General features: G+C 46.8%; 1 protein-coding gene across 2 annotated transcripts in view; it reads left to right on the top strand.

Annotated features, from left to right (window-relative positions):
• The window catches only part of ASB5 (ankyrin repeat and SOCS box containing 5), a 48,430-nt gene extending 40,307 nt beyond the window's left edge, over positions 1 to 8,123 (top strand). For both annotated transcript variants that reach the window (XM_006772657.2, XM_006772658.2), the window contains exons 3-7: positions 1,131 to 1,238; positions 2,179 to 2,329; positions 2,481 to 2,615; positions 6,091 to 6,282; positions 7,457 to 8,123. In XM_006772657.2, the coding sequence (XP_006772720.1) occupies positions 1,131 to 1,238; positions 2,179 to 2,329; positions 2,481 to 2,615; positions 6,091 to 6,282; positions 7,457 to 7,584 (714 nt within the window). In that variant the 3' untranslated portion in view covers positions 7,585 to 8,123. The remainder of the gene's footprint in view (positions 1 to 1,130; positions 1,239 to 2,178; positions 2,330 to 2,480; positions 2,616 to 6,090; positions 6,283 to 7,456) is intronic.
• Positions 8,124 to 14,571: the final 6,448 nt, after the last annotated feature.

Raw genomic sequence — 14,571 nt, 5'->3', positions numbered from 1 at the left:
AAACTTAGGGCCAAGAATGTGAGCAAACATATTAAGGATAGTATGCCATATATGCCAGGTCCCTTGAAACAGCAAGGATGGACCAGCTCCCAGCAGGAAAACACATATATAATTACATATTGTTTTGTGATTAATCACTATGCTTTAATTATGTTCAATTAGTAATGAAATTGGGGGTCACCACAACATGAGGAACTGTATTAAAGAGTTGTGGCATTAGGAAGGTTGAGAACCACTGATCTAAGGTATCTTCAAAATTGCCACTTGCCAGTCACAAAGATTGAGGGTGATGATTTTCTTGCCTCCGATTTAAGATTCCTCATGTCCCTCTGGCATTTCAGACTGTGGGGATCTGCAGTCCATTAAGGGGATCTGGCCCAGAAAAGTCTCCTCAGGATGGTGCTTAGTGTGATGGTCAACAGACAATGAATCACCACCCACAGCAAGAAGGCAAAGGATCGCAGATCCTGGTCAAACCTAATTACGTTGGTCTGATATCTTTAGTTTAATTAGAATGGCAGTTTTAGGCGTGTTCCACTGTGATTGAATAATCAAATCAAACCTTTCCCCTGTGCTGGGCACTGTAACAGTAACTGCTCTCCCTGCGCCAGCTCATTTAATCTCCATTAATTCTGAGGCTAATGGGCTCATCTGAATGAAAGCCATCACTGCCTCTGCATCAAGGCGTCCAAGCCAAGCCTGCCTCCGTAGTCAAGGCCACTCACCACCAGCATAGAACCTGCTCAGGCCTACTTCCTGACAAAGCTTCACAAAGCAAGGGGTCCAGCCTGTACCCAGCCTCCAGTTCTACAAAAAAAAAAAAACCACCAAAAAACCAGTAGCAACCCAAGCAAGAAAACAAACAAACAAACAAAAAAACCCCACAAAAAACCAGTAGCAACCCAAGCAAGCCCTAACGAGAAAGAAAAATGTTACGTAGCCAAATGTCAATAATACTTTCAGAATCTATTGAGCACAAGACTTAAAGCAGCACTGGGTCTGGGTGGGGTGGGGTCACAATTACAGGGCGCAGGTGACATTCCTTGACCTTTTGTATCCCTCTTTAGTGACAACTGTAGAGATGACTTTACAGAACTTTTTCTCACCTTCCAACATTATTCACGTCACAGGGTTATAACGTAAACGCGGTCACCATAGACCATGTCACCCCACTGCATGAAGCCTGCCTCGGCGATCACGTGGCCTGTGCCCGGACTCTTCTGGAAGCTGGAGCCAATGTAAGTCCCTGTTCAGTGTTCACATCTACCAGGTACTCAGATCAAGAAAAGTTCGCACTCTGCCTCCCTTTCCTTGTTGGTGGTTTTCAAAGAAAACAGAATACAAATAAAGCTCTCCAGCGGCCCAGCCTTCTCTCATTTGCAATCGAAGAAGGAAACCCAATCATTGCCAAAGCGGGGTAGCATGCCACATCCTATGGAGTACTCTGTAGGCTGTTCCCCGCTTTCGTGGCTCTCAATAGGAATAGATGAACTTCTTTGTGCCCATAATGTTTGCCCATCTTTTGGATGATTTTCTTTTTTAAAAAAATATATTTTTGTTTTTATTGATTTCAGAGACGAGGGGAGAGGGAGAGAGGGATACAAACATCAATGATGACAGAGAATCATTGATTGGCTATCTCCTGCACACCCCAAACTGGGGATGGAGCCTGCAACCTGGGCCTGTGCCCTGACTGGGAATCAAACCCTGACCTCCTGGTTCACAGGTTGACTCTCAACCACTGAGCCACGCCTGCGGAGTTGGATGATTTTCTTTAGATAAATCCTCAGAAATTTTATTTTCAATTTAAACTGCTCCCGGCAAAGTGGCTTTGGCTTCATTTTCATCCATCACTGTTACACTTGTTGATTTTTTTACCTATTGAAAAGTACCTAACCATTAAATTCATTTTTGTGCATTTGATCCTTGAGTATGTATTTTTTCGTCATTTTGATTGTAGGTTCATTCCTATGAATTACCTACCACATCCTCTTTTTATGTATCTCTTGAAGTTGTAAAACTTTCCTTATCCACGTGTCTGAGCTAAATATCCTTTGTCATATTTACCACACACGTTCCCAATTATTTTTGTGAGCAGATCACCACACCTTTAACATGCCTGAGAGTCAATCACGTGTGATCCTCCGAATCTCACTCTGAGATTTTGGTTCGGTTTAGGTCAATGCAATCACAATAGATGGCGTGACGCCGTTATTCAACGCCTGCTCCCAGGGCAGCCCGTGCTGTGCAGAACTTCTGCTGGAGTATGGAGCCAAGCCACAGCTGGAGTCCTGCCTGCCTTCCCCCACACACGAGGCTGCCAGCAAAGGTCAGCTCCGGGGGAAGGGCAAGGGCAGCGGTCCCTGCAGCCACCTGCGCGGTTGCAATGACCTTTCCATGAATAACAGGCTGGAGCCGGGGGCACAGGTGCGTAGGGGGATGGGCCTCAAGGAAAACAGGTCTCTACTTTGTGTCTGCAGGTCACCATGAGTGTCTACAGATCCTGATATCCTGGGGCATAGATGTTGACCAAGACATTCCTCACTTGGGAACTCCGCTGTATGTAGCTTGTATGTCACAGCAATTCCACTGCATCCGGAAGCTTCTTTACGCTGGTAATGACCTTTAAAACATCTTCCATTCCATCCATACCCAGCTCTTATTTCTTTTTCTTTAAAAAAAAAGTATTGATTGATTTGAGAGAGAAGAGAGATTTGTTGTTCCACCAATTTATGCATTCATTGGTTGAATCTTGTATGTGCCCTCATCAGGGATGGAACCCTCAACTTTGACATATTGGGGTGAAGCTCTAAGCAACTGATGAGCTACTTGGCCAGGGCTCCACTTGTTTCTCTACATGAACTACTTTAAAAATTATATCTCATTTAAAACATGGTCTTATTCTAAGCTTCTCACACATCAGTCTATAGCCTATAAACAAGAACCTCATTCTTTTTTTAGTCTTTATTGTTGAAAGTATTACATATGTCCCCTTTTTTCCCTCATTGACCCCCTCCAACCCCAACCCCGCCCTCCCACCCCAGGCCCTCACCAGCCTACTGTCTGTGTCCATGGTTTATGCACATATGCATACAAGGTCTTTGGTTGATCACCTCCCACCACCCCACCCGCCTTCCCTCCAAGATTCCTCACTCTGTTCCATGCAAGACCTCATTCCTTATAACTCCACTTCACCTCAGAGCTCCAAACCCTCTACTTACAAAGGTCAAAGGTCATAACATTCAGATCTTCAAGTTTGAATGTAATGTTGCTAAATATGAATATATCTGGGAAGAAAATAATCAAAAAAATTCTAGGGATAGTTAACTGCTTCATCGCCTGACCCCTCACCAGCCCTAACTCCCGCATGGTCCTAGACCTCATCATCTCACGTTTGTCTACTTACGTGAAGAGACGTGCTGCCCACTTACTTGAAGCAAACCAGGTCCTCAAGGTTCAGTACAGCCCCTCAGAAACTTCTCCTGACCTTGGGACCAGGGCTGGGAGCTTGGTTAAGTTATGGTTTCTCTCTTTTTCCATCCTCTCTTCCCTCTAGTACACTGCTTCTCATGGCAGGTGCTTAAATATACTCAAAATGAGTAAATAAGTTTCTCTTTTTTTGTTCCCTAGAGGCCTTTTTTTGTTCCCAAGATTCGTGCACTTGGGGCGGGGGGTGGGAGACTCCCTAGAGGCCTGGTGCACAAGATTCGTGCACTTGGGGCAGGGGGTGGGGGATCCCTTAGCCCGGTCTTCTCCCTCTCGCAGTCTGGGAGGGGAGAGCTGGCCAAAGCCAGCAGTCAGACATCCTTAGTGCTGCCATGGAGGCAGGAGAGGCTCTGCCACTGCCACTGAGCTCACCAGGTGTGAGCCCGGCTCAGGGCTTCTGGTTGAGCAGTGCTCCCCCTGTGGGAGTGCCCTGACCATCAGGGGGCAGCTCCTGCATTGAGCGTGTGCCCCCTGGTGACCAGTGTACATCATAGCGACCGGTCATTCTGCAGTTTGGTCAATTTGCATATAAGCCTTTTATTATATAGGATGGTAATCGTTTGGCCTCTGATACATCCTGACAGATCTCTGGTGACCCCTTACTGTTTCTCACAGTATCTTCACTAAATTACACATTTCCGGCAAGCAGTCTCCATCTATTCCACTCCCTTTACTAATAAGACTCTTAAATGCAAGTTCTGCTAGTAATTGTTGGCAGATTGATATTTCCTGGCCTTGTCTCCCATAAGTTTACATAACCAGGAGAGTGTGTTCTTCATCACCTTTCTTTACTCTGCTAGGAATATTTTCTTTCCATTGGATATTTTATGGGGAGAAGAATACTGAGAAGTGCGGGTATAATTAGGATGGAGCTCCACTCTCAGGCTCTGTTCTCTCCTAACGGACATACCCAGCAGAGTGTATGCTCCCTTGATGGAGATTTTGTTATGCAGTTTTCCCACTAAGCATTTCCATTAGGTTAAAATGTTGAAAACAATTACATTGATTGCAGCTTGAGCGTAGCAGGAGGGCCACCCCCTACTTAGAGTGCACTGCTTCTTACAAATAGGAGTTTGACAGGCAGGACCAGGAAGTCAAGTTGAAAGGACTAATGCATTTTCATCGATACATTTCTGGGTGTTGTAACCACGCATGTGCTGGAAAATGGGATTCTTCTCATTTCCACATTAAATAGCATTTCGCCATCAGTCATGCATTCAGCGGCTGCCACTGAGATAAAAGGCTATGCCGTAGGTGATTTAACATGGAAGTTATTTTTAAATGTAAGCATTTGAAAAAAAAATTGCATGCAGAAATAGAATGTGCCCTTTCATTGAACAGGCTCAGTGCCTGTGTGTCGTTATCGCCTTCCACTACACGAGTGAGAAGTGACAGGAACATCTATTTACATTTTACCTAAAGAGCGCGTGTCTCAGGAATCACGAGTTTTCCAAGAAACAAAAGGATTCTGTTGCCTTAAAATAAGTGAAAAGAAGAAAAGCAATAAGCTCTTGAATACCCCTGAGAGCGATCCATCACGATGCAAATAGATACGTGTCAAACTAATTGTGCACTGTTTATAATACATAGGGTAGCTAATATGATGAATGTTGGAACTGTTTAAAATTAAAAGTTCTTTTTGTTAGGTGATATTTTAACCATATAGAAGAATAGTAGACAATATAAAAAATATGTGCGTTTTTCATCCAGATGTACCAAGTTTTAAGATTATGTATATGTGTATGTTGTATGTATATGTATATGTACATATACATGTATATGTATGTTTGTTTGTTGATGTGTAATGTTAACATAAAAACATTCAAACCTGTGAAGAATTTTGTGAGTTTATTTGAGCCAAACTGTTGCCGGGAAGCAAATTCTCAACGGATTGGGATAACGCTCCCGAGAATGGCGGCTTTTTCATCTATTTTTATACATTGCAATCAAACGAGGGGGCGTAGGTGGGTACAGGAAATCCATTGGTGAAGGATTAGGGAGGCGGGAGAAAGCACCACGGGGAAACCTCTGGGATTGGATAGAAAGTAAAATGATGGACACATACTTAGGTGGGTGCAGGACAGTTAACAGTCAACAATTAACAGGATAACAGTAACAACGAAGGAATCTGTGGTTTCTGTCCTGGTGTCAGGCACATTAGGCTGTGCCCCAATCGCGACCCACAGGCTGAGAACCACTGTCTTAGATGCAAAAAGACAGAGGCTCAGTTATGGTAAAGATGGTCGGGGAAGATACCAGCCTAGGACATGACTACCCACCAGAACTGCTTGTGGTTAAAGTGTAAATTTAGACCATCCTTAGTGGTTACTTTAGGTCTTTGAGTTTGCAAGACCGCCATGCAGGCCTTCCCTGAGCTGGTCAGGTTAGCATGTGGCCCCTTTTGTCTATAGTATGTGTATGCATGTGTGTGTGTATATATGTTCATATATGTGTGTGTATGTGTGTACATGTACATGATACATATACATGAGGCACTCAGTGCCAAGGGAGCTGAGGTCCTTTCTGCCACACCTTCCTCCCTGCGCTGAGGGGACTTAGAACAATTGCTGTCTGAACCCATCACAATCCCGTATTTCCCCGTAGGCGCTGACGTGCAGAAAGGCAAATACTGGGACACGCCACTCCACGCTGCTGCCCAGCAGTCCAACACGGAGATTGTCCATCTGCTGCTGGAATTCGGGGCGGATATCAACGCCAAGAACACGGAGCTGCTGCGGCCGGTGGACGTGGCCTCCTCCAGCAGCCTGGTGGAGAGAATGCTGCTTCAGCACGAAGGTAGGGGAGCCTGCGTCTGTCGGGAGCAGGGAACAGGTGAAACCAGAGGCCTCCGAGGGCGGGCAAAGCAATCATGGTGTGCGATTTGGAGCATTTTGTGAAAGTGAATACTTTTTAACTTAGGTTCTATCTGTGAAAAAGACAATCACAATGATCTTAATTTTCTTTTTTTCCATCTGACCTAAACTTTATAGTCCTTTGTTTAAGTTACATAGATTCGGTTTTGACCCTACCTAATATGCAGTTCTGCATCCTATCTGTGAATAAACACTTAGAGGCTCGCCTCATGTTATAGGGGCGGGCGCCTTCTGCAATGTGGGTAGAAACATGATCAGGACGTATTTCCACACTTAAGACTTCAGTTCCAAAACAGAATCTCTCTGACAGAGTAGTTCAATTGGCTTTGGCTTAAACAGTAAATCAAATTTGAGAAGAACAATTAAGAATTTCCTCTACAGTGGGAAGGCCAGGGAGGGTTGGGGGGATAGTTGGTAATGTATCAAGCAAAGGACTTGTGTGCATGCATATAAGCATAACCAATGGACACAAACACTGGGGAGTAGGGAACGCCAGGAGAATGTCAAGGGGGGGGTGGTGATATTTGTAATACTCTTTGTAATACTTTAAGCAATAAAACAAAATTAAAAAAAGAGAATTTCCTCCTATAGTGCATGCCCTCCTTTGATCTGTATCTCCTTCACAAAGCAGAATTTGTTTCTGAGGTTTTATTTTTTTTAATGTATTTTTATTGATTGCAGAGAGGAAGGGAGAGGGAGAGAGAGATAGAAACATCAACGATGAAAGAGAATCATGGATCGGCTGCCTCCTACACACTCCCTACTGGGGATCGAGCCCACAACCCTGGTATGTGCCCTGACCTGGAGTCAAACAATGACCTCCTGGTTCTTAGGTTGATGCTCAATCACCGAGCCACGCCGGCTGAGCTGTTTCTAGCCCAAAGACTTCAATGTCTTAAAGGGTAGATGGGATATACCTCGATTCTAATAGTCTTATGAAGGCAGTGTAAATGCTCGTATGATTTCCCCAGTACAGGGGTCATACTGCCAGTTTGCTACAAAGCACTGCAGATTTTTCTGGTTTGATTTCACGCACCTTGCAACATAAGAAAATCCATGTTTTGCTTTCATGGACACAGCCTGCTTGTCTCTTGCAGCCACGCCCAGCTCCCTCTGCCAGCTGTGCCGCCTCTGCATCAGACGCCGCATCGGACGGCCGCGCTTGCACCTCATCCCGCAGCTCCAGCTGCCCACGCTGCTGCAGAACTTCCTCCAGTACCGATAGACAGTAAAAGCCGTCTCCGCGCGCAGACAGTGCAAAGCTCCACGTCATCCGCACAGTGCATATTTCATATTAAAATGTGCTAACGATGGGGTGGAAGCAGATAGGGCCACACCCCGGGAAGCAGGGAAGTGTGGATTTTACCTGTAAGTGTACGAGTGGGCACTGTTGTGTTAGGTAGGCATTGCTATTGTTTTTGGACATAGTATATTTTGAATATTTATATGTTATTATCCCAGAGACCCTTTTGTTGGTTTAGGAAAAGAAAAGAGTTCTCCATTTTATGTTTTTTAGAAAAGGAAATCTGTGAACTCTAAGCAAAATTATTCTTTATATGGCGTATTTTAAAAGGTCTATAGTCTTCAAGTAATGCATTCACCTTTCTATTTTGGTCTGCAGTGATTCTCTGTATTTTTTTTATATTCAGACAAACTATGAGTGTGGTTTAGAAAACAGCAGGGAGCCCCGCTGGTGTCACTCAGTGGTGTAGCATCGACCCAGGAACCAGGTCGTTGCTGGTTCGATTCCCAGTCAGGGCTCATGCCTGGGTTTCAGGCTTGATCGCCGGTGGGGGTGTGCAGGAGGCAGCCCATCCATGACTTCCTCTCTCATCATGGATGTTTCTCTCTCTCTCTCCCTCTCCCTTCCTCTCTCACTAAAAATCAATAAAAATATATTTTCCAAAAAAGAGCAGCTAATACCTGTTTTGAAATAAAGAAGATTCCCTGGGGAAACCACTGTGTGACACATGCACTGTCATTACATGATCAGTTCACAGCGAAAGATGACGTCCCTCCTCCTGGCAGAGAGCTCCCTGGCCGCCTCCCCTTCCGTGGGCCTGGTCCAGAGAAGGCTGGGACTGGAAGCTATCGCTGCCCCCACACCCTGAGGGTGAGGACATCGCACACCTGTTGGGCTATTTTAAGGCCTCCCCCTCCTCAAGGGCAGCCTCTGAAGGCCTCTCTCCAGCGCTTTCAGACACATCCCTCCAGCCTCCTCCCGGCTCAGGAATCACCGGCACCTGGTTCTGGTGCTGCCTGGACCGAGGGAAACGGACTTCCTGTCTGCTTGACAAAGAGGCCCTGCCCTGGCCACACCTCAGGGAGCAGGGCAGCCCAAGACCTTAGAAAGTGGAAGATCAAAAGCTCCTTAAACGGTGGGGTGCCACTTAGCAAACTTAGAGACCTTAAAAAATGTACCTCTGGGATAGACCCCTGGTTAGTAGGGTGTTTCTAATTCTCCTTACCCAAGGCAAGGGCTCAGCACACACTGGGTTGCCAGGGGGTGTTGGATCCAAGAGGACATTCCTGAAACAGTGTCCTCTACAGCGTGAATCCCGTGTTTACCTTCTGCTCTAACTGTGCCCCTTTCCTGTCTTCTTACTTCTCTTGCCGACTTCCAGAGACCCCTGGGAAATAAACCATTATTGCATAAAATTCCAACGTCACGGCGATGGCGTTAAAAATCATTTGTTTGGAGTTTCAAAAATAGAAATAAGGCTGCAGCAAGTTTGGTAAAATATGTTCCCGATGTGGGTAGAGACCTTTAAATACATCTGCTTTACTGAATCTCTGAGAACATTTGTAATGTCCTCATAAGTGTTGTTATTGTAGAGTAACCTCATTAATACCATTAGGCACTGAAACTGCCTTTCAGTAAAAAAGATCCCGATGGTCCTTTTCCTGCGTCAGAGGTTCCCGCGAGCGTGGGCGGATGCGCTCCCTTCCTGGGTCTTGCCTCTCGGAGAGTCAGCACCACATGTTACCATGAGCTTGCCCTTCCCATCACGAATGCTGGCACCCGGTAACTCAGCTTGAGTGGCTGTCTTGTCAGAGAGCTGTCCGAATGTAACTATATCACATGTTTGCCCATGTGTTCCAGTGTGATTAGTGTCCCCGGAATAAAACCTCTGTTTTTTCGGTTCTAATTTGTCTTTGATCTTGTCACGGGAGGCCCTGGAGAATGCGGTTCAGGGCACTGAGAGTGACACACGGCGATGGGGAATGGCCCCTCCCTGACAGCGAACAGCACAGTCCCCGACATGCAGGCGCCTGGGGACACATTTGGGGGTGTTTGGGGTGTGTTTGGATGCACAGCAACCAGAAAGAACTGTGCAATGTGCACCCCATGCCGCCAGCAGCCCTGGCGTCGAAGCTGCTGGACTTGGCTTTCAGAGTCTGGTCAGGGTCATCATCTCCCTGGAAATGTGAGGGGCACATGTCCTTTTAACTGCTCTCTATTCCCCAACTCCCCCCCACACACACACCCTGCAGCACCCGAGCACCAATTAATTCCAGGGGCAGTAGCACCACCCAGCACGTAAGGTGGAAGGAAATGTTGTCCTCACGTGGCCATTTCCACGGCAGCTCTCTCAGGAGGAAGGCAGCGCTTCGCGTGGCAGGTCTCGATGATCATGCAGACGCACATCCACTCTGCACAGGCCTTTGCCTCCGCAGGAAATGACTCCTCGTGGGAAGGACTCAATTAGTCCTCAGCCACACGGTCTCAGTCAGGGAATGGAAGGCCGTGATTTCATACTTTGAGCTGCATTCTCCTTCGGACAAGCAGTGGAAAGTATTGCAGAGACTCTCACCACATTCCTCATCAAGTTGTGTCTGAGGAGGGACAATTATGTGACCAACCCACCCCTGTCTGCTTATTTTAGTAACAATGGGCTGGACTCTCACCCAGACCCTTCGCAGGCACCCCGTGCTTGGTTAATGGTCTGCTGTGTCATCTGAAAAGCTTGCTTTTGGTTGGTCTGCCCGCATTTCTGTGTTGCACGGTGCCCTGCAAATTATGCACCTGCTCCCGCTCTGCTGTGACGCTGTAACTCACAGTAAATATCATTCACCCATAAAAAACGTGGTGGGGGAGGTGCTGGGTGACTCTTGAGCGTAGACCTCTGGGGATTTTGTGTCTTCTGCTTCCATCCTCTTGGCAGCCTGGCCCACCTGTGGGGAAGCCTGGGCCACCTGTGGGGGAGCCTGGATCTACCTCCAACTGACAGGTGTGTGAGCAAGGCCACCAGCAGCGCCCATAGCCTGAGCACCAGGCTGACACCAGGCGGGAGGAGCCGATGCTGCCCACCTCAGTGTGAGAACATAAATTATGGTCAGTAAATCAAGCTGCTGAGTTTGGGGATGGTTCTGTTACAAAGCACAAAGCAATAGGTAATGATAACTACTTTTGGCCCTCCTATCTCTCCTGCTCACTTCTCATTTCCCGCTGCTCCATTGGGGGACTTCCCAGTTTTGCGGGGCCGGGGAGGGCCATGGATGTCCCTCCTGGTGATGCTGACCTGGGGGAAGAGAGCTGTCTCCCCACCTGGGAAACTTCCTTCCTCCAGATGCAGAAGGTCAAACTCTGAGGTCACCAGAAGAAAAGAATGAGGGACAGAAATGTGGTGACAGACAAAGCATCTCTGAGACCATTTCCTACCCAGAATCCTCCAAATGGAGGAGGACTGAGTTTCCAGGGCCAAGCCCCTGGAACCCGTTTTTCTCTGATGCCCACGTGCAGCCCACCTGCGGGATCAGACCTCTTCAAGAGGAGGCTTCCCATCACAGCGGTGAGCGTGGCTAAGTGGGTCACACACTCCCCTGCCTCCCGGGACTCCCACACAGGTAGAGGAGCGTGCACGGTGACATGAGCAGAAGCGACCCGGGTCACCTGCAGGCTCGGCCACTTCCTCTCTCTCTCCCTTTGCCCCAGCACCTTCAGAGGCCACGTGTTTCCAGCGAGGCAATCTGACCCAGCTCGGGTCGCCACACGTGGAAACCCGCCCCACTGACCCACAGTGCCCGTGAAATGTCAGCCACAAACAAACCTTCCCTGGTGAAGCCACCGAGATCTTGGAGCTGCTGTGCTCTCGCAGTAATAACTTGTCCAATATATTAATTTCCATCTGTTGAACCTTCAGCAATCAGAGGCGAAGATCCAAGGGCCTCATATGTTTGCCGGTTCCTTTGTAGCAGTCCATTCTTTCCCATACAAATGCACGTGTATGTAGAAAGAAAGGTTTGATTTTAAGTCTTTGTGTGTTTGTGGAGGGAGAAAGATACTGTTCCTGCTGGGGTGTCCATTTGCGAGGGGATGATTATGGCCCATTATGCCATTACCAATGGACACTGAGCTGACCAGGAGCTGTAATCGCAGTCACAGGGGTGAGCAGGACCCAGGCTCATCTGTACAGAGGGAGACGAGAAATGGTCAAATGCACTGGAGCGCTCCACTGAGGAGAGTGCTCTGCTGTGAGTCCGGCCTGAACACCGTCGCGGGAGGCCCCCAGAGGGGAGATAAAGGCTGAGACTCCGCCTCAAAATTAGCAGAAACTAATTTTAGCATCTGCGATCTTAAAATATCCAAGCAGAGGATAAAATCCTGCACTCACTTTTAAGAAGTTGATTCTGACATGGACCTGTAAAATATTTAGATAGTAATTTATGGAAGTAGACGTGTTCTGACTTAAGTTTATAGTTCTTGTTTAAGTAGAAAGGGCATTCCCCATCCATGCTTAGTTTATTGCATTCTCAGAGCTATGCCTTCCAACTTAGGAAGGTCATTAGCAGGCAGCATAAGGGGGTATTTCGTCACCAGCACCGTACGAACTGGACCATAATCTTCCCCTAGCACCCTGGAGCACCCACAGTCCAGTGGCAATTATGAAATAACGTGTAGTTCTAGGACAGTGATGGCGAACCTATGACACGCGTGTCAGAGGAGACACGTGAAATCATTTTTTTGGTTGATTTTTCTTTGTTAAATGGCATTTAAATATATAAAATAAATATCAAAAATATAAATCTTTGTTTTACTCTGGTTGCCAAACCAAAAAGTGTCTATATGTGACACGGCACCAGAGTTAAGTTAGGGTTTTTCAAAATGCTGACACGCCGAGCTCAAAAGGTCGCCATCACTGTTCTACGGTGAGCCTCCAAGTTCAGCATAAAACAGTGGAAGGCAAAGGTAGGTAGTTGGGCGCTGCAGCCGGGGATGAAACCAGATCTTAACGAATTTTAAATGGAGGTTACAGTGTAGAGCAGTGGTTCTCAACCTTCCTAATGCCACGACCCTTTAATATAGTTCCTCATGTTGTGGTGACCCCCAACCATAATGTTATTTTCGTTGCTACTTCATAACTGTAATTTTGCTACTGTTATGAATTGTTATGTAAATATCTGATATGCAGGATGTATTTTCATTGTTACACATTGAACATAATTAAGGCATAGTGATTAATCACAAAAACAATCTGTAATTATATGTGTTTTCCGATGGTCTTAGGCGACCCCTGTGAAAGGGTCGTTCGACCCCCAAAGGGGTCGCGACCCACAGGTTGAGAACCGCTGGTGTAGAGCAACGTCACTTTTTCATAAGCAATCACACAGAAGCCTCACGTTTTTGAGGAATTTGATGTATGTCCTATTGACTTATAGGTCACAAATAGCCATAAATATTTCATATGTATGTATGTATGTGTAGATTCATCTCAGAGAGGAACATGGAGGGAGAGAGAATTATCAGTGATGAGAGAGAATTATCGATTGGCTGCCTCCTGCATGCCCCACCCTGCAAGCTGGGCATGTGACCTCCTGGTTCATAGGTCGATGTGACACTCAACCACTGAGCCACACCGGCTGGGCTAGACATAAAATATTTCTATCAAAACTTCAATTAGTATTTACAATTTATAAAAATCCCACGTTCCTATATCTAGGCTGAGTCTTGACAGTGTCAGAATCCGTAATAAGCGGCAGGCTTCGATGTTAAAAGAAATGTGCGTCTTTATCCCACGTTCTCTAGATCCCTTCCTTGTGTAATAGCTTCTGTTCCATCGTTTGAAACAGTGGAATCTTGGAGGAAGCCAGGAATTAGTACTTCCGCTCTTGCCCAGATTGAAAATTAAAGGCTGGGAGCCCAGTGGCCTGCAGTGTGGCTGCCATCTGGGCTGGCGCTCCCGGGTGGGCAGGTGAGCGCCAAGGGGCCTGAAGGAAGGTTACTCTGCCATTTCAAAGGTATGTTATCTTAGATGCACAGAGACCATGGGCAACTTCAAAATGATTAACCTTTGTCAGGCAGCTACAGGCCTGCGAGTGACTGTCCACATGACTCACTTTTAGTTAGGAATTTCCATGTGGAGACTGCGTGTGTGCGCGCGTGCGTGTGTGTGTGTGTGTGTGTGTGTGTGTGTGGTCACTTTGGTCTCTGCATTGTAAGGTGGGCCGTGCAGGCCTCCCCTGATCCTCTCAAGTATGTGTGTGGCCCCTTTTCCAACCACAATTATATCTTTTGCACAATAACATGTAGCTACATGTCACATTAATTTTTTTCCCCCTTTGGTATAATAGATTTTTAAAAACTGTTGTGTAAATATTTCATTTATAATTGTCTATGCTGCTCTGCAATCACCTCCTCCCTCCCCCGCCCCCGCCCCCCATTGTTCACTGATAAATCCCAAGTACCTGTGTCAGCGCACAGTAGGGACTCAGTGGAGACTGAATGAATGAATTGCACACACTGGGGCATCTTCAGGAAGTGGGAAAATCCAACTTACAAATTGTTCCCAAATACTACGTAATTTTTTACAAACACTTAATGTAATAATCAAGGAGACAGGCAGGCTGCGTTTAGACAGTAAACATTTATTTAGACATTAAGCATCTTATTAAACATTTAGACACTGGGCACTTAATTTGGAAGGCCTTTTTGCCCATGGGTGTTCAGGAGGAAACACCATATCGTTCCCAGTTTCCAAGCAACACTGTCCTGGTCCGCTGGAGCCCCCTCACCTGCTCCTTAAAACGCTTGGCTGGAAACAGGCCCCCAGCTGGGCTTACAAACCGCGGGATGGGATCGAAAACTTTGCCCTGCGGCCTGGCGCCCTGGTTGCAGCGCCCCCCACACCCCCCTTCGCTTCCCCCTGCGGGGCGTGCAGGAGGCAGCCCATCAAGGATTCCCTCTTATCATTGTTGTTTCTACCCTCTTTCG

Source organism: Myotis davidii, unplaced genomic scaffold (genome assembly GCF_000327345.1).
Source record: "Myotis davidii unplaced genomic scaffold, ASM32734v1 scaffold184, whole genome shotgun sequence".
Taxonomy (NCBI): domain Eukaryota; kingdom Metazoa; phylum Chordata; class Mammalia; order Chiroptera; family Vespertilionidae; genus Myotis; species Myotis davidii.
The sequence above is the reverse complement of the archived record's forward strand: the minus strand, read 5'-3'. Positions and strand labels throughout refer to the sequence as shown.